The 19866-nt window shown below is 43.8% G+C and overlaps 1 protein-coding gene across 1 annotated transcript; it reads left to right on the forward strand.

Annotated features, from left to right (window-relative positions):
* The first annotated feature begins 11169 nt into the window (after positions 1 to 11169).
* LOC140074824 (C-X-C chemokine receptor type 2-like) lies at positions 11170 to 19612 on the forward strand. The gene is made up of 2 exons (XM_072120031.1): positions 11170 to 11367; positions 18345 to 19612. The coding sequence occupies exon 2, from the start codon at positions 18353 to 18355 to the stop codon at positions 19400 to 19402; it is 1050 nt and encodes a 349-aa protein (XP_071976132.1). The 5' UTR covers positions 11170 to 11367; positions 18345 to 18352; the 3' UTR covers positions 19403 to 19612.
* Positions 19613 to 19866: the final 254 nt, after the last annotated feature.

The following is a 19866-nucleotide window of genomic DNA, read 5'->3' on the forward strand; positions in this document are numbered from 1 at the left end:
TTTAGGACGCACTCACTATGTCAGATAAGGCGCAGGGACTCAGAACCACTAAGTGCCGAACTTTGCCGTGCGCCAGAAAATGGCGCATAAATGCGCCTAATTAACGAGATGCGCCAGATTTTTGCGCTAAAAGACGCTCAAAACAGTCTAACAGACTATGATTAATGTCCCCCATTGTGTAGACAGTTTCAAACTTTTAAAACTTTTATTTCCAGTTCTACTCACATATGTAGATAAAAAATACGCATATCACAAATAACTCCACGAGGACGCCAATCCTTGCCCGACCCAGGGTTTCGCCTCTGTGCTTCTTCCGGGGCATGATTAGCGTCCGTCCTCTAGCTTTATTTATACAAAACTGTTTCTACATAAAATACGTTTTCAATTTCATACATAAATCACAATCTAACATATCGAGGCTGGAATTCCAGCGGGTGGAACATTGCACATCAGACTATGTTGGGGGAGGCTGTTCTGGCTCTGCAACTCGAGGAGGGTGTGCTTGGCTTTGTAAGAATGGCTGAAGTGCATGGACATTTTTAGAATGTCTATACATGACAAAACACATAAACACAGGGAAGACACACGCACATATTCATGACAAAACACATATACACAGGGAAGACACACACACATATATATACATGACAAAACACATAAACACAGGGAAGACACACACACATATATTCATGACAAGACACATAAACACAGGGAAGACACACACATATATATACATGACAAAACACATATACACAGGGAAGACACACACACATATATATACATGACAAAACACATAAACACAGGGAAGACACACACACATATATTCATGACAAAACACATACACACAGGGAAGACACACACACACATATATATATACATGACAAAACACATACACACAGGGAAGATACGCGGCACTGTAAGAAATAGTACTTGATTCTGAATGATGCAAGTACTAAGTAACTAAGCAGCCTGGTAGCCTGCAAAAGGCCGCTCCCTTGTCCAGCAGGAGACGTGCCGCCCTGAGGCCAATTTGGCAAGCTTTGTGCAGTGCCGTGTAATCTGTAGGTGCTATAGAAAGAAAGAATTATTATTAGTAAATGGAGCCCCATTTAATGTTTTATACTAAATTTGGAGCGGAATCTTCCAGAATGTTCCATTAATTTTATCAATAGGGTTTCATTTCTCATTTATCTCAATTCCCCTAGATAACATTATTGGCTAAAACTAGGTAAATGCAAACTGCTACATAATCAGACATATATTATTCCTATTTCTGACCACTAGATGGCAACATCACACCCTATTTCTACCAGAAATCTAGAACTTCATGACAACAGATCAACAGGGCCAGCCAGGGGCGTAACTACAGCCGTAACAGACGTAGCAGTTGCTACGGGGCCCGGCAGGGTCATGGGCCCGTACTCGGCCGTGTGACCCGGGCTCCTCTTGGCTGTAGTTACGCCCCTCTAATGGGCAGCGCAGCGATACCGCAGAGATGCAGGGCTGGATATAGGGGCGTGTACCAACTTTCTGCTCCGTACACGCCGGATCTGGCAAACAGCAGGGAGCGAGGGAGGGGAGGAGCCAGCCTACAGCCAATCCCTGCTCGGCATGTCAGCAGCGCGGGAAATTCAACTTGAGAGAGATGTGGGCACCTGAAGAGAAGCAGCAGCCTCCTCCATAGCAGCTGGGAATGGCCAGAGCTAAATGCTCCCTATCCCCAGTGCCTCCTCACACTCCTCTGCCTTAACCCCTTAGGGTGAAGACACACATGGCGTTTTTGGGCCGTTTTTACTTAGTGCGTTTTCAGATCGTTAAAAACGCATGCGTTAAAAAACGCATCCGTGCAGTCAGTGGTGCAGTCAGTAATAAATGTGGTGCAGTCAGTAACAAATGTAGAGTGGTCAGTAATAAATGTGATGTAGTCAGTAATAAATGTGATGTAGTCAGTAATAAATGTGATGTAGTCAGTAATAAATGTGGGGCAGTCAGTAATAAATGTGATGCAGTCAGTAATAAATGTGGGGCAGTCAGTAATAAATGTGATGCAGTCAGTAATAAATGTGGAGCAGTCAGTAATAAATGTGATGCAGTCAGTAATAAATGTGATGCAGTCAGTAATAAATGTGATGTAGTCAGTAATAAATGTGATGCAGTCAGTAATAAATGTGGAGCAGTCAGTAATAAATGTGATGCAGTCAGTAATAAATGTGATGCAGTCAGTAATAAATGTGGTGCAGTCAGTAATAAATGTGACACAGTCAGTAATAAATGTGATGCAGTCAGTAATAAATGTGTAGCAGTCAGTAATAAATGTGATGCAGTCAGTAATAAATGTGATGCAGTCAGTAATAAATGTGATGCGGTCAGTAATAAATGTGATGCGGTCAGTAATAAATGTGATGCAGTCAGTAATAAATGTGGTGCAGTCAGTAATAAATGTGATGCAGTCAGTAATAAATGTGGAGCAGTCAGTAATAAATGTGGAGCAGTAAGTAATAAATGTGGAGCAGTCAGTAATAAATGTGATGCAGTCAGTAATAAATGTGGAGCAGTCAGTAATAAATGTGACGCAGTCAGTAATAAATATGGTGCAGTCAGTAATAAATGTGGAGCAGTCAGTAATAAATGTGGTACAGTCAGTAATAAATGTGGAGCAGTCAGTAATAAATGTGATGCAGTCAGTAATAAATGTGATGCAGTCAGTAATAAATGTGATGCAGTCAGTAATAAATGTGATACAGTCAGTAATAAATGTGGAGCAGTCAGTAATAAATGTGATGCAGTCAGTAATAAATGTGACACAGTCAGTAATAAATGTGGAGCAGTCAGTAATAATTGTGGAGCAGTCAGTAATAAATGTGGTGCAGTCAGTAATAAATGTGATGCGGTCAGTAATAAATGTGTAGCGGTCAGTAATAAATGTGACGCAGTCAGTAATAAATGTGATGCAGTCAGTAATAAATGTGATGCAGTCAGTAATAAATGTGACGCAGTCAGTAATAAATGTGACGCAGTCAGTAATAAATGTGATGTAGTCAGTAATAAATGTGATGCAGTCAGTAATACATGTGGCGCGGTCAGTAATACATGTGGCGCGGTCAGTAATAAATGTGGCGCGGTCAGGAATAAATGTGGAGCAGTCAGTAATAAATGTGTAGCGGTCAGTAATAAATGTGACGCAGTCAGTAATAAATGTGATGCAGTCAGTAATAAATGTGACGCAGTCAGTAATAAATGTGACGCAGTCAGTAATAAATGTGATGTAGTCAGTAATAAATGTGATGCAGTCAGTAATAAATGTGGTGCAGTCAGTAATAAATGTGATGCAGTCAGTAATAAATGTGGAGCAGTCAGTAATAAATGTGGAGCAGTAAGTAATAAATGTGGAGCAGTCAGTAATAAATGTGATGCAGTCAGTAATAAATGTGGAGCAGTCAGTAATAAATGTGGAGCAGTCAGTAATAAATGTGATGCAGTCAGTAATAAATGTGGAGCAGTCAGTAATAATTGTGGAGCAGTCAGTAATAAATGTGGTGCAGTCAGTAATAAATGTGATGCGGTCAGTAATAAATGTGTAGCAGTCAGTAATAAATGTGTAGCGGTCAGTAATAAATGTGACGCAGTCAGTAATAAATGTGATGCAGTCAGTAATAAATGTGATGCAGTCAGTAATAAATGTGACGCAGTCAGTAATAAATGTGACGCAGTCAGTAATAAATGTGATGTAGTCAGTAATAAATGTGACGCAGTCAGTAATACATGTGGCGCGGTCAGTAATACATGTGGCGCGGTCAGTAATAAATGTGGCGCGGTCAGGAATAAATGTGGAGCAGTCAGTAATAAATGTGATGCAGTCAGTAATAAAGCAGTCTAAGCAGTAACAGCCATTTTAGGTGACATTATTCTGTCTATAAGTGTTAAAAGGGAGGTTCTGCAGCAGCTGGCTTATGTATTGGGGGGTTCTGCGGCAGCTGGCTCATGTGTTGGGGGGTTCCTTCGGCAGTTGGCTTGTGTATTGGGGGGTTCTGCAGCAGCTGGCTTATGTGTTGGGGGGTTCCTTCGGCAGTTGGCTTGTGTATTGGGGGGTTCTGCAGCAGCTGGCTCATGTGTTGGGGGGGTTCCTTCGGCAGTTGGCTCGTGTATTGGGGGGTTCTGGATACGGACTACTGGACACGGACCACCAGACACGAACCACAGGATACGGACACGGACCACAGGATACGGACGACTGGACACGACCACAGGAAGGGGACCTTGGGATACACACAGGAGGCTTTCACTTCAGTTGGTAAGACTTGAAGATCCGGCAGGGGGTGAAGGAGACCGCCGGGTTATATAGGAAACCCGGAAGTGACCATCGCCAATAAAAAGGACGCTGGCCTTTTCTGAAGAGTCATTGCGTGCGCTCCCTAGGAGCGGGGGCGCGTGGCCTGGAAGGCAGGAGACGTGCGGCCTGCATGCGGGCGACCAGGAGCCAGGATAGGTAAGTCTGGGGATGGGGCAGAGACATCGGCACAGAGAGGAGCGCGGGTGTGCCCGCGATCCGTTACCAGGATCGCAAGGACACCTGTGACATAATGATTTTGACCAAATCATACTTTTTAATCCCCCCTTTAAAAACTAACAGAATGATGCCAATATTGTGTCATGTGCCCTTCTTTTTACTGAGTCATGACATTTTCTGTTCTGAAGACATTCAAAAATTTTCTTCAGCTGCAGTGAAGCTGAGTATAAATGAGGTTTCCCTCACTTCCCAGGATACCTTGTATACTCTTAGTCTGTAATTGAGTAGCAAATCCATTGAGATTACTACTACTAAATCCAGCAAAGACTGTACAGTATACATACAGGATCTACAGGGAGATTAGCCTGGTAGTTTTCATCCCATGGAGGAAATAAGTAGTAGGAACCAGCAGTGTAACATACATTAAGTGTATAGTCTCTGCTGTGTGAACTTCTCTGCACTGTACACAAAGTGGCAAGTACAAAATTGGGAAGGGGGTGCTATACGATGTGAAAAGAGACACAGAGGGGCACATTTACTTACCCGGTCCTGCCCGTCCCCCGATCCGGAGTGTCTAACGAGAATGAACAACGCCGCCTGATTTTCTGCATCCGTCGCTTCCCCGCTCAGGTCCACCGGAGTTCACCTTCTTCTTCCTGCTGCTTGTAAGTGCTTGATCTTGCGACACAAATTTAAAGTTAATCCCACGGTTTGTCCGAATCCGTCAGATTGTCCGACAACACCCCACCGATTTGTGTCGCATGCGACACAATGCGCTTCTAAATACTTCTCCCGGCAGCGCAATCTCCCACAAGTTGGAAAACCCGACGGAAATGCGATTCGCGGACCCTTAGTAAATAAGCCCCAGAAAGTTCTGTAGAGTCACAGCCTGGGATGGCGGGACTGATAAGGAATGGGAGCTCTTGTACCTCACTATTCTGTATAGGAGACTTCTGCATCCACAGCATTGAACACACTCAGCTCTGCTACACCTCTTTGCTACACAGAGAGCACAGTCACATGACCTCCCCCTTCCTCCTCCTCTGTGAGCAGGGAACAACAGTCCCTCTTACCTTTGAATCCATAGATATGTTTACAAGACAGTCTCACAGGGTTTATAATCTCAGATAGGAGGAGCATCTACTTCAGGACTAGGCTAAACTGGGGAGGATATCGAAGAAGCTATTCTAAATTCCAAGAGCTATTGATTTGTGAAAAACAAAATGTTGGATTTGCCATTAAACTTATATCATTCTGTTAAGTATCATTATTGATGGGGCACATGTTTATCTTGTATTGGAAAAACTTTAAGATACTTTTTTTTTGGGGGGGGGGGGAATGGGGCACATGTTTCTACTTTATAGCTTGGTTTTTTCTTTCTCTTTTGCCACTTTCCAGTGAAAGGTGCATATTTTTGAAAAAGTTGCAACAAAATAGTCACATTTTGGCACACAATCATAGCTGCCCCCTACCAGGCATGGAAAATAGCTTGGAGCTGTCTGTGTTTTTGTAGACTTTTTGCTACTTTTGTTCTAAAACAAGATAAACTTCTCAAACGCCACAATGTATCAGTAAGGAAAAAGCACTAAGAAACATCTGACAGCAGAAAAGCCAAATGCAAAAATTAGGCGGACAAAGCTAAGATACGTGGGCACCTAATTAATCATCTGTTTGTGCAGAACTGGTTAAGTCATGGTTTAGTCACATTTGTTAGGCAAGTCCACAATAAATCTATCATGGTCATATTAGTGTCACATCCAGCATATAATAAGTAGTTATTTCACAAACAGTAAGTAGCCATAACTCTTAGACAAGGTTAGAGATGGCAGAAATCTAGTAAAATCCCCCTTATCTTAAGAGTGTTGTGGCCACTTTTCTAGGGGATAGTGGGCTTGTGTATACTTACCGTACATAATGAAGCTTGATGTTTGTGCTCCCTCTGGTGGTAAGTTGCTGTAATTGTGATCAGTTTTAAATTCTATGGAATATCATTCGTGAGTTTGTGTATGACTCTGGGGCCGACTTCACATGTCTCTGGGACTGTCAGGGGTGGATAGAGCGGTCATAGGATTACAGGAACACAGAGGGACAGAAGTGATGGAGTCTGTAGCACATTCAGACAAAACACCTTATGTAAACCACCTATAAGGACACTTTAATTGATTACCCAGAACACAAATAACAGTAAACTAACTTCCAAAATATGACAGACACTTCTTGCTGGGTGGAAAATTAGGTCACAGCTTTATTTATTTTATAGATTAACCCATAATATCCAAAATCAGGCACTTGGAAGAAAGTCACACATTTTTGAGCTCTGGAAGCTGTATGGAGGCTGGACTCCCAGCTGACAAGTCGGTCAACCGAGCAACCACCATCTCAAATATTCCACCATTAAGCCTGCTTTGACTTGAAATTAATTAAAAAATTACATAACATCTTAGTAACATAGGGAGGGAGGGACAGCTTTAGTGTCACCTAAAAGAGGGAGTTATCCTTGAGTGATAAGTCATATATATACCCTCTGGTCCTGTAGGAGGGGAGGACATTATGAGGTAAGCAACAGAGGAGGAGTGAGAACACATCTTAAAGGCACAGATCACCAACCCTTTTAAAGTGCAATAGTACCCAAACTTTTACCTCTTTGCATCTAATAACGTCAGCCCCCCTTCTAGGGGTACCGTCCTTAAACAGTCAGGTGTACCCCACATGTCCGAAGTCACACCCTTTACATAGATACATTTACATAAGATACTTCCCAACTGTCCCCGATTCAGCGGGACGATCCCAAATAAGTGCTGTAAGTGATGCTGCTGAGACACAGTTGGGCATCATAAATGGGCATCTGGGGGGGGGGCATTATAAGAGGGGTAGAAGAAGTTATTGGGAATTATAAGGAGGGGGCTAGAGTGTTGTTTGTAAACTAGGGTGTGGGGTTAAGGGTGTTGGCTGTGCACTCTTTCACCATTCCATAAGTTGGGAGGAATGTTGTCCTACTGTGGACCCCAGATATAAAACCCATTAATGAGAGTGAGTAATAATGCCATTGTCAAGAAGCCCCCTCGGTTATAACACCCTTTCTTTATTTATCCCTATAATGTACTCCCTAATATCCTCCTGATGTCCCTTTTACTGAAGCCCCCTAATAGACCCCAGTAATAAAGCCTCATTTACTGCTATCCCTTACTTTTAATGCCCCTTGTCTGTTATCCATGGATTATAGCGCCCCCTTTCTGTAGTCAGCTACTACCTGCTACTACCCTTATCTTTGTAGATCCCCCTCACATTGGGCCGGGACGCTATTACTTTACCATTAAGCTCAAGTCTAACCAAACCTTTGCAGGGCAGACCCCAAGTCCATGAGGGTGGGACAATATGGATACGGATCTGCTGCGCTACCTATAGGCGGTATTTACCCCATCCAGCTGCTAAATTGACTTGTCCAATTTGTCCCACAAACCATTTTGCTGCTTAGTACTTTTATAGACGTGGGGTCACACATGGCATGTTAACTGCCTATAGCTGACATGGACCTGCAGGGAAGAAAATATATATGACTTGGAACAGAAAGGGGCTAAGCTGAGCTCCATGCGCCTGCAACTAAAAGAACAACATATTTTGCTGGTAAACAATGAAAAACACGTGGTGCTGCTCACAATCGCTTTTCTATATGTAATCTAATCAGAACATGTGATCGCTGCCAAACAATCAGCACATGTTTTGCATTCTGTACATGCCGTTTCCACAGGTCCATAGATGCCCCTCCTATAGTCCAACCACCGTCCAACATGGAGGTTTGCGAAACTCGGCACAAGTCTGGAACCTATGGCGGTGCCTCATTTATGTAAAAAGAAATCATTTTTGTATTTAAAATAATTCTTGACCCAGAACTTAAGGCAAACATTCAATAATAAATGGTTTGTTCTTCAGGTAGCTTAATATTCCCAATGTTAATGCCCTAATTGCCTGTTAACGATATATGTAGTGGGCTCACAGGCATTATGCAGCTAACACCAGGGAGTGACCTTAAGAGCCACCATCAAACACAATGGGGGTCATTTACTAAGGGCCCTATTTGCGTTTTCCCGACGTGTTACCCTAATTTTTCTCATTTGCGCCGATTTCCCCTGAATTGTCCCGGTATTTTGGCACACGCGATCGGATTGTGGCACATCGGCGCCGGCATGCACGCGACGGAAATAGGGGGGCGTGGCCGAACGAAAACGCAACGGATTCGGAAAAACCGGCGCATTTTTTTTAAAAAATGTGTTGCGAAAATTGCACTTACCTTCACTCGGCCCGGCTCGGTGTATTCCAGGGCGTTCCGATGCTCTTCAGCGCAGCAACGCCACCTGGTGGACGGCGGAGGAACTACCTTAATAAATCCCGGCCGTCCGCAGAGAACGCACCGCTGAATTGCGAATGGACCGGGTAAGTAAATCTGCCCCAATGGCACCAATTAAGTGGCTTCTGCCATTTTGGAAACGGCTGATAACCCTGTGATGTTCTTGGAGGGCACCGTGTAGGAGCCTCACCGAGGGAACTGAAGGGTCTCTGAAAAAACCTTCTGTTAGTAGATCCTCTGATTATATAGAAAACTGTAGTATTGTAGTATATTGTATAAGTCATCAGACTCCCTAGAGTTCAAGTAAAAGAAAAATTAAAAAAAACCTAAAAGACAAATCAGCTTCTATAGATCACAAATAAAAATAAATCAGTAAAAATAAATAAATATAAAGTTTTTAAGTTGAATTTGTATGCAAGTCGGAATGGATACTTTATCAATGTAACCCCAGAAAAATGTTGGGTTGTCATAAGAACCAGGATTAACAATAAAGCTTCATTACAGCCACCTGTGATAACTGTTACAGCTGATTATTGTAGCCTAGGTACAATAAATTACCAATATCCAGAGGTCCGTTTGAAACTAGGGGTCGTCTGTAAGTTGGGTGTTCTTAAGTAGGGGACCGCCTGTATAAACATGTTATTGCTGTGTCCCTATCTACAAAAGGTTTTAATTTTTAAAATGTATAAACAGCGTTATACTGACAATATACAGCAGGAGGTGCAGTGTTACGGGGACTGTCCCTTTGTCAAGCATCAATTGCTCAGTATCCTTAGGCCCCTTCCACACTAGCGAGTGTGATGCGATGAACTCGCATCACACTCGCAACGCAAGCTGCCGGGAACGCACGGCCCGAACGCTGCACCGCGGGAGTGAACTGACATGCTGAGTTCACTCCCGCGGTGCAGCGTTCGGGCCGTGCGTTCCCGGCAGCTTGCGTTGCGAGTGTGATGCGAGTTCATCGCATCACACTCGCTAGTGTGGAAGGGGCCTTAGACTTATCTGCTGATTCCGGGTGGACGGACTATTCATAGACTATTGCTTGAAAAAATTTTGTGCCTGTTTGTGCCTGATTCGGACTTTTGCGCTACTGATTGTGTCGCTTCATGAGAAAGTATAAGAATTTTAAATACATTGCGCTTGACCAGCATCACTTTTTGAATGAAATGTATTGAAACCTAAGAAAACCTATCAAAAATGTCATAACCCACAATTATTGCACCAATTAGGAGTGTCAAAAAAAAGTCCACAAGAAAACTTTTTTCCTTCAATTTCTTCCGTTTTGCGCTGCCTTTAACTGGGGTTTTTGGCGCACGCGATCAGATTTTGCCGCAATCGCGCTGACTTTCATGCGACACAAATCGGGGGGGTGTTGCCGTTGGGCAACCGGACTGATTCGGACTGAGCGCAGGATTTAAAATTGTGTTGCAAAGCCCAAGCACTTACATTCACCAGGAAGAAGAAGGTGAACTCTGAGCAGGGAAGCGACACATGCAGGAAATTATACGCACAATCTTACTGAATCGCGGGGGCTCCGAATCCTCATACAACGCACCTCGGGGATCATGACGGGATGGGTAAGTAAATGTGCCCCAATGTGTTCCGCAAAAAACAAACCCTCATGCAGCTCCCTACATCGAAAAATAAAAAGTTATGGGTTTTTGAAGGTGGGGATTAAAAAAAATCCATTGGTGTGAAAGGGGTTAAAAAAATAGGAACATTGTAGTTGTGAATGAATCACCTAAGAGTAGTGTAGGAATTGGGCACCCCCTGAGGCGAGGTAGGGTAGTTAAGGGTTTATCTCATACCTTCCAATGTTTGCGATGTAAAATGCAGGACAGAGATTGCAGTAATTTTGTGGCCACACCCCTTAAGCACTTAAATGCTCATTTGCATATTGACAGAAACAAAGGTTTTTATGCATTTAGGTGGCAGATTTTCCCTGGAAAGACCGGATTATGATGCTGGACACTTCACCTACATGGACACGTCCCGAGCTGACAGAATCTCGATGAATGTTGCTGACTTTTGCCACTTTTGGTTGTTTTGATAAATAAGTAACAATTCCATTGATGTAGCAAGAAATGTATCACTGTGAGGATTCTGCATTGTGCTAATGCCGGCCATAGTGATGTCACCCAGCTTTCCCAGGAGCAGATACTGCAGGGGTGAAGACACATATTTACGGCTTTACCATAGGTCTGCATTGGGCAATTTACAGGAAACCCAAGTGAATGGCCCCATCCTCCTGCGAGCACCTATGATACTCCTACATGTGATAGTTACACAAGGCTCCTCCTGGACGTGACGTGATAAGCCCCCAGGACCCTCTGAGGATTTCCCCATCCCAGGAGGGGAGATAATCTTCCTGGAGATGGTACTCTGATCAATTTGGGAAGTTTCTGACTTCCACTCCCCCCTCAAGAAGAAGACAATGAAGCCAGTTCCTCATTAGTCATTTCTTGGCTGAACCCTGTGCTGAACCAGCAGCCTCCGGAGGTTGATGAAGCATCAGGTACATGAATATTATGTATATTATATAGACGGGGGTTAGACAGACCTGGGGGTCGATTTTTGTGATATATTTTTATACACATTTTGCTTTATCAGACAATATGATAATTTCTTGAGACCACAACAAAGGTGCTGCTACTTTCTCAGTTTCTGGATTTTAAAGGGGACATCCCACCACATACAGTTAGTCCCCATCATGGATGTAGGACAGCACTTTACTCAAGGGGAGGATTCTCCCAAATATATTGTAATGTAATGTAAGGAAGGGGCATGGTTGGAAGACACAGGGGACCCTACATGGGTGGCACAGAGCTATGAGCGGACATGCCAATTAGACGAGCGTTAGGGTGATGGCACACGACACATTTTTGGCCCGTTTATAAGCAGTTCATCAAAAAACACATCCGTTTTTGATCAGTTTGAATTAAGATAATTGGTCAAACATGTCAAAAACTGATGCGTTTTCAAAAAACATGCGGTTTTTGACGGACCGCTTAAAAATGGGCCAAAAACAAGTTCAAAACGCCATGTGTGCTATCACCTTTGATGTCCATGCTCAGTCTATGTGATGCAGATATCAGCCATGTTTCCCTGTGTAGGATCTGTTCTCACAGCTGAACTGTTATCTATAATATCTCTGCACGGAATTACTGTCCTATATTGTTATCATGGTTCCTGTACTGGACTGAAGTCCTGGAAAGAGGCAGTGACTCCTAGCAGCATAGATGTAGATGATCATAGAGGACTGTAGAGAACCATAAAGATTATAGAGAACTATACATGGTTATAGATGACTAAAGATGACCCAGAGAGGACTATGGATGACTATAGATGATAATAGATGACTATGCTGCTGTGAGTACAGGCCCACAAACAGAACCAAGTCTGGTAACTATAGCATACAGTCCTGTATAGTAATTATGGTTCCATTACCGGACCATGGTCCTATAAAGAGGCAATGACTCCCAGCAGCGCAGAGGAAAGCGATGATAATAGAGGACTATAGAGGACCACAGAGGACTACAGAGGACTATGCTGCTGTAAGTACAGGACCTCCCACATTATAGTCTGGTAAATACGGAAAATGTACTTCCAGTATCTTTTGGACTCAACATGGCCACATAGAGGGGTCTCAGTGATGCAAGTTATTAATAACCCACAAACCCCTTCACTTGCAATGCGGTTATGTCATATAACAAGCACCGCAGAGTCCCTCGCTTCCCAGAGTCCCTCGCTTTACAAGTCATAGGGATAGGAGGTTAGTTTGTACTGGGAGTTTCTATAGGATGACCTTGCATTCAAGATGGTGGAGCGCTGGAGTAACTCAGAGGCTTAGAGATCCCTATGAGCCGGTCCCCCTCGCTCCCCGGGACTAGCCGGTCACTGGGCGTTTGATGATCCGCGGCCTCTTCATCTTTCCAGCACCGTTGCATCTGAGCTTTCAGACATAGGGCATCTCTTTGCAGAATTTTATAGATGGTTGTGGGGGTCCTTTACCCTCCTCCTGACCCCCATCCAGCTCATGACTTACAACCAGAGGGGATTTCTAGAAACTGGGATCTAAGAGTCATAAACAAAGTCTGTAATAGAGAAGAGGACCTTGCTCCATGACGGCAGAATATTGCACAAGGAGCTACAGTTCTCATATGAGCAGCACAGAGCACCTCAAGCAGGACTGCCCTGGACCAGGGGGACACTGCTCAGAATCCCAGAACTTAAAGGGCATTTTCCACTATGGACACTTATACTCTGTACACAGCATAGGGCAGTGGTGGCGAACCTATGGCACGGGTGCCAGAGGTGGCACTTAGAGCCCTTTCTGTGGGCACTCAGGCCATCACTGCAGGACAGAGTACACCAAACACGACCAAATCCACCAAATCTTTCAGCAGTCCCAGGCAACTTATGAGATGCTGCTCTCAGCGCTATTTTAAAGCTACACTTCATCGGCTGTTAGGAACTGCAGGAAAAGTGAGAAGGTGATGACAGAACTGCATTATCTTTGGGGGTCATCCTGCTAGACCCACCATTCTTCCTGTACAGAGAGACCCTGGAGAGAAGCTATTTGCCCTCTTTCTTTCAACTGTATTAGTGGCATTAGGCGGCCGATACAATTGAAAGATGTGGAAGAACACTTAGAACACATAAGTTACAGCTTAAATGCCATGTTGGCACTTCACGGTAAATAAGTGGATTTTGGTTGTAGTTTGGGCACTCGGTCTCTAAAAGGTTCGCCATCACTGGCATAGGGCATGGACATTGTGGAGTCTGATGGAAGGGACCCCCAGAAGTCAGTAAAAAAGGGGGTCAGATCTTTATATAAATGGGGCACCGGTGATCCAATTACTTCTGTGTGCAGACATATGTGTCTCCATGGTTACAGACTACAAATAAATCCTGTGTAGTCCCATCCAGCCCTCTGATATTCCTCCATCTCCCTCCAGACTGACAGGATCAGACTGCACTGACTGTCTGAAGTCTGTAGCCATGGTGACACATTCTTCTGCACAGGAGCTGAATACACATACCCTATTTTTCAGACTATAAGGCGCACAAAAAACATTTGATTTTCGAAGAAATCAAAGGTGCGCCTTATATTCCAGTGCACCTTATATATGAACCGTACTTGAACCGTGCACAGGTCTGCCACCTGCCGGTCATTCATCCTTATAATCAGATGCACCTTATAATCAGGTACGCTTTATAATCAGGTGCGCCTTATATAGGAACCTGACGTTTTAGCAGGCATTTATTGATGGTGCACCTTACAATCCGGTCCAAAAAATACAACATATTTCTGTTGTTAGAATGTGTGTAGTGTAGACCCAAATAAATCACATTTTAGAGAGTGATTTTTTTTTCTGTATTTCCCTCAATTTAATTGCAATGATTTGTGTCAACATTTAGTTTCGATAAATAAGAAAAACAACAACCGCAAAGCGAGCTGGACACTAACACCTCCTAGGAAATTAACCCCTTATATGTTGCAACAGCGTGTTTCGTCACAGGTGTCAGGAATCCGTGCGCTTTGTGCAATGCCTGTATCTGTGTGGTAACAGGTCCTTGCATCTCCCCTTCAAAACATATTAACTCCTTAGAGCCTGAATGAAGGCAGAAAACCTTATTCCTGGCTGATAATGTGCATAATATTTGTAAGGTTATGATGCTTTTTGCTATCAATAGAAGTAATAAAAAATAGACACAGAATGTCACCATTCATAAAGCTAAGCAAAGGATCTCAATGCCAGGTAGCAGTTACAAAAGCAACATATATAGGGTGTAAAAGGCTTATGTTCAAAAGGGAACTTGTCAGGAGGTGTGACCATATACACTGCAGACAGTCTTAGGTATTGTTCCTGGAGAGATGTGTAATCGGACCTTTGTGTAGGTTGTTAGAAGCTGCAGGACTGTAATTGATGAATTTATAGATTGTACAGAATGTATGTCCTCACACTGCTGTGATCTGTGCTCTCTTCAGCCAGTGATAGGTATGGCCCCTGGAGAGAAGTTTATTAGTAGAAACTGGACTGTGAAATATGAGTTTATAATTCAAGATTTTAGCTTCTCCACTTGCACTGGAGGCAAACCCTCACATTGCTGAGCTCTGTGCTCTTTGCAGGCAGCGCACTGGAGGCTTGCCCTCACACTGCTGAGCTCTGTGCTCTTTGCAGCCAGCACACTGGAGGCATGCCCTCAGACTGCTGAGCTCTGTGCTCTTTGCAGCCAGCACACTGGAGGCATGCCCTCACACTGCTGAGCTCTGTGCTCTTTGCAGCCAGCACACTGGAGGCATGCCCTCTGACTGCTGAGCTCTGTGCTCTTTGCAGCCAGCACACTGGAGGCATGCCCTCACACTGCTGAGCTCTGTGCTCTTTGCAGCCAGCACACTGGAGGCATGCCCTCACACTGCTGAGCTCTGTGCTCTTTGCAGCCAGTGCACTGCAGGCATGCCCTCACACTGCTGAGCTCTGTGCTCTTTGCAAGCAGCGCATTGGAGGCATGCCCTTACACTGCTAAGCTCTATGCTCTTTGCAGCCAGCACACTGGAGGCATGCCCTCACACTGCTGAGCTCTGTGCTCTTTGCAGCCAGTGCACTGCAGGCTTGCCCTCACACTGCTGAGCTCTGTGCTCTTTGCAAGAAGCGCACTGGAGGCATGCCCTCACACTGCTGAGCTCTGTGCTCTTTGCAGGCAGCACACTGGAGGCATGCCCTCACACTGCTGAGCTCTGTGCTCTTTGCAGCCAGTGCACTGCAGGCTTGCCCTCACACTGCTGAGCTCTGTGCTCTTTGCAAGAAGCGCACTGGAGGCATGCCCTCACACTGCTGAGCTCTGTGCTCTTTGCAGGCAGCACACTGGAGGCATGCCCTCACACTGCTGAGCTCTGTGCTCTTTGCAGCCAGTGCACTGCAGGCATGCCCTCACACTGCTGAGCTCTGTGCTCTTTGCAAGCAGCGCACTGCAGGCATGCCCTCACACTGCTGAGCTCTGTGCTCTTTGCAGCCAGTGATATGTATTGTCCCTGAAGAGATGCATAATCAGACCTTTGGATATGTTATTAGTAGCAACAGGACTGGATTTATATTCCAGGATTATTATTACTGTCCTTGCATTGCCTTGCACTGTCCTTACACTCTATAGTTCCTCCTCTTTGCTCTAAATAAATGCTTCAGAAGGCCCCTGGGTGGATACTATAGTAGTCACCCAGAGCAGAGGGGAGGGGCTGTAGAGCAGCTTAATACAAAGTACAATAAGCACAAAAATACGAAGACACCCCCTCCTTCTCTGCAAAGAAAGTTATATTGTATCGTGTTGTATCGTCAACTTGGAGAAGCTAAATTCTTGGCATGTACATCAATATTTGTCTCCAGGGACAACACATGACACTAAGAAGAGAAACAAAACAGGAACACAGGAGGGGCCTAAATCCCCAATATGAGGTGTGAGTACCCCGCCCCCCCCCCCCTCAAATCTGCTTACCTCAATACCTCTGGGCTGTAGCTTATCAGTGCTTGATGTAGCACCAAATCCCGCCAATGTCTCAGCGCTGCAATAACCTTACAACCAGGTCCAAGCAATAATTCCAAATCCAATTTATTCACATAAAATTTGTATAAAAGTATCACAGGTCGTAATTATTACGCATTACGCATTTATTTCTTGAAATAAAACTGTTCAAAATGCGTTGAAGCTGTGAGAGCTGTGATACTTTTATGCATATCTTATGTAAATTGATTGTATTTTTAAATTTAAATAAAAAAATTTTAACCTTACATTTTTAATTTTAAGCAGTCCGTTAAAAAACGCATTTAGTTTTTAACAGACTTAAAAACGGACCAAAAACGCATTCGAAACGCCACGTGTGCCAGCACCCTTACTGCTTGCACGTCACATTGGTTCAGTGATGATCTCTGCTTGGAATAGATCATCAGTTACTTATCAGCATGGGCCATCAACCAATGATCTTATATTAGCTGCTCCTAATATCTAGATACGTTGTAGTTCCGGCCGTTGCTGATAGGTGGGGATGTCAGTTGGCGCCCCAATTTCAGCAGGACCACATGACTTTTTTTTATGAAACTGATGATTATTTTTACGTTGTGTTTATATAGGCAACTAATCCAGTCCCTTGGTGAATACAGGAGCCTAGATATCTGCTTCCTGGAGACCTGTAAGGGTGATGTCACACATGGCGTTTTTAGCCGTTTTTGGGCCGTTATTAGTTAGTGCATGCGTTTTTGTCAGTTTTTAATTGCGCAAATTCCAAAAACCGGACAAAAACACATGCGTTTTTAAGAAACGCATGCGTTTTTTAAAAGCAGATGCGTTTGTTAACGCATGCGTTTTTTACGAAACTAAAAACGGCCCAAAAAACGCCATGTGTGACAACACCTTAAGTGTAACCTTGTAGAGACAATAGACAGGAGGGATGGTAGCACCAGTGCCAGCCTGTACCTACATTTCCAGGAGGAGTTATAGGAGGACACAATGCAGAAGGCTCCAGATACTTTAATTTCTTGTTGTGGTGGTCCTAGCATGGAGACCACCACCAATGATCACTAGTAAACCACAGCACATGTTCAGCTTTATGTAGGCTCATAGGTTTCTATTGACTAAAAGGAAACAGCAGTGACTGGGCCCAATTCTTTCCTTAGCACCACCAATAGTTTGTCCACCATGTTTAGCGAAGGTCACAACATCACTGACAGAGTATACCACCAATGTCGTAAGGGATTTTTGACCCGCATGCTCCTCAAATATGGAAAACTTTTTCCAATTTTATGGATAGTGGGCGGCAGAACTCAAGCAATTGCATCCTTCCCATCTAGAAAAACCCAATTTAATGGTGGATTTGTCTGAATACTATCACGTTTTGGCCCGGAACAAAATGGAATTGTGGTGTCTGATAATTTTGGTTACTTCTGAAGGGAGATGTCACACATGGCGCTTTTGGGCCGTTTTTAGTTGCAGATCGTAGATAACGCATGCGTTTTTGTCCGGTTTTCCGAATTTGCGCAATTAAAAACAGACAACCACGTGCAGTGTTTAAAAACGGATGCACTTTTTTACTCATACCTTTTTTTTAACAATCAAGGAGACTGAGTTTAGGGGGATTATTAGTCAGGACCTACAATCATTGATCCATCACGATAACCTACAGCATTGTAGCATAGGGGGAGAAGCTCCTTCCCCAAACTTCTCCTTTATGTCTACAAAAACTGTTGTTGACTGCAAAGCAGAAGTTAACATCATGTCATTGCTGTGGCCAGACAAAGATTTTGGAAAGTTTTAGGCTGGTTCCTGACCAGCTGCTCCATTATCCCATTGGGGACTCCACATATTTAGGTAGTAATTTTGGCCCATTTTGTTGCCCCTTGATCTTTTTCATCCGAAAGGTCCTGTTTCAAGATCCTTAGAAATTAAAGACATTCGTTAATGGTTTGATGTCTATTAATTTTTTACTCTCTTCTCCATCAGAATCAGCCATGAGCATAAACGTGGACCTGGATGATTTTTCAGAACTTTTTACGGATGCCAACACCTACAGTCCATCTGACGACGCCTCCCCATGCCGAGATTCAGTATCAACCAACAAATACGCTGTCTCTGTGATTTACAGCATTGTTTTTTTACTCAATGTAGTCGGTAACAGCCTCGTGATAGTCGTTCTCTACTACAACAAGCAGAAGAGGTCATCCACGGATATTTACCTGCTGAATCTGGCTTTTGCCGACCTCCTTTTCTCCATAACATTACCCTTCTGGGCCGCCTACAGAGTCAGCGATTGGTTGTTCGGCATTGGCATGTGCAAAGTGGTCTCCATACTGCAAGAAGTCAACTTCCACAGTGGGATCTTCTTGTTGGCTTGTATAAGTGTAGACCGCTACATGGCAATTGTCTGGGCCACAGAACTTTTTACAGAAAAGAAGCATTGGGTGAAGTTCATCACCGCTGCCGTCTGGACCATCTCATTTATCCTTTCTATTCCGACTATTTGGTTTAGAAACATAATCGTGACACCCTCAAGGGTAAGGCTTTGCCACGAAGACTTAGGAGACGATACAGAGAACTGGATTATACGCATCAGGATTGGACGCAATGTAATTGGCTTCTTCTTGCCTTTGCTGGTCATGATTTTCTGTTACGGCTCCGTCATTAAGACCCTTTGTCAGACAAAAAACAGGCAGAAGTTCCGTGCCATGAAGGTCATCCTTGCGGTGTTTTTTGTCTTCTTGATCTGTTTCCTACCTTATAATATCACTGGCATTGTTGACTCTCTCATGAGGACAGGTCATATCAACCAAACATGTGCCCGAAGGGAACAACTGGACACCGCTCTCTACATCACTGAAGTCATTGGCTTCACCCACAGCTGCATTAACCCCATTCTTTACGCTTTTATAGGATACAAATTCCGTCAAAGTTTCCTGACTATCCTGGCCAACAAGGGAATCATCAGCAAGGACAGACTGTCGCGGTATAGCCGGAGTGCTTCGGTCATGTCCTCATCGGGGCATACATCCACCACCATCTAGTGACTGGGGAGATCTACATTCACAATTTCCATTCAAAAGGTTATAACACAAATAATGGAGCAGATGTTGCAGGACTGTTGCACGTTGTAGGAAAAACCTTCCACTCCAACATTGGATAGCAAGTGGGGGGGGGGGGGTCATGTAAAGTCACTGTTTGACTCTACCAGAATTTGTTTATTGAAGAGAATGTACAGTTAGAAAATTGATTATTCAGGTTTTTATGTTAAAAATGCTTGTTTTAGATATTATTAAACCTCTTTATTAAAAAAATATCCTGAAATTTTACAGTTTTAGCTAAATCACTGGAACTGTTTGACAATTTCTGTTCTGTGAAGAAAATTTTCTTTCCGCTATGTGAATTTAATAGGAAATGCTCTGGATACCTGTGAAGTTGGGTTTTAAACCACAGACTACCCTGTATTCAGTAATTAAACAAAGTCCATAGAAGCAGAAACGTTTCACCT

The sequence above is a fragment of the Engystomops pustulosus genome, chromosome 8 (assembly GCF_040894005.1).
Source record: "Engystomops pustulosus chromosome 8, aEngPut4.maternal, whole genome shotgun sequence".
Taxonomy (NCBI): Eukaryota; Metazoa; Chordata; class Amphibia; order Anura; family Leptodactylidae; genus Engystomops; species Engystomops pustulosus.

Bases quoted from the DNA above. Each gene is read 5' to 3' on its own strand.
- LOC140074824 (XM_072120031.1), top strand. From the start codon at position 18,353: ATGAGCATAAACGTGGACCTGGATGATTTTTCAGAACTTTTTACGGAT.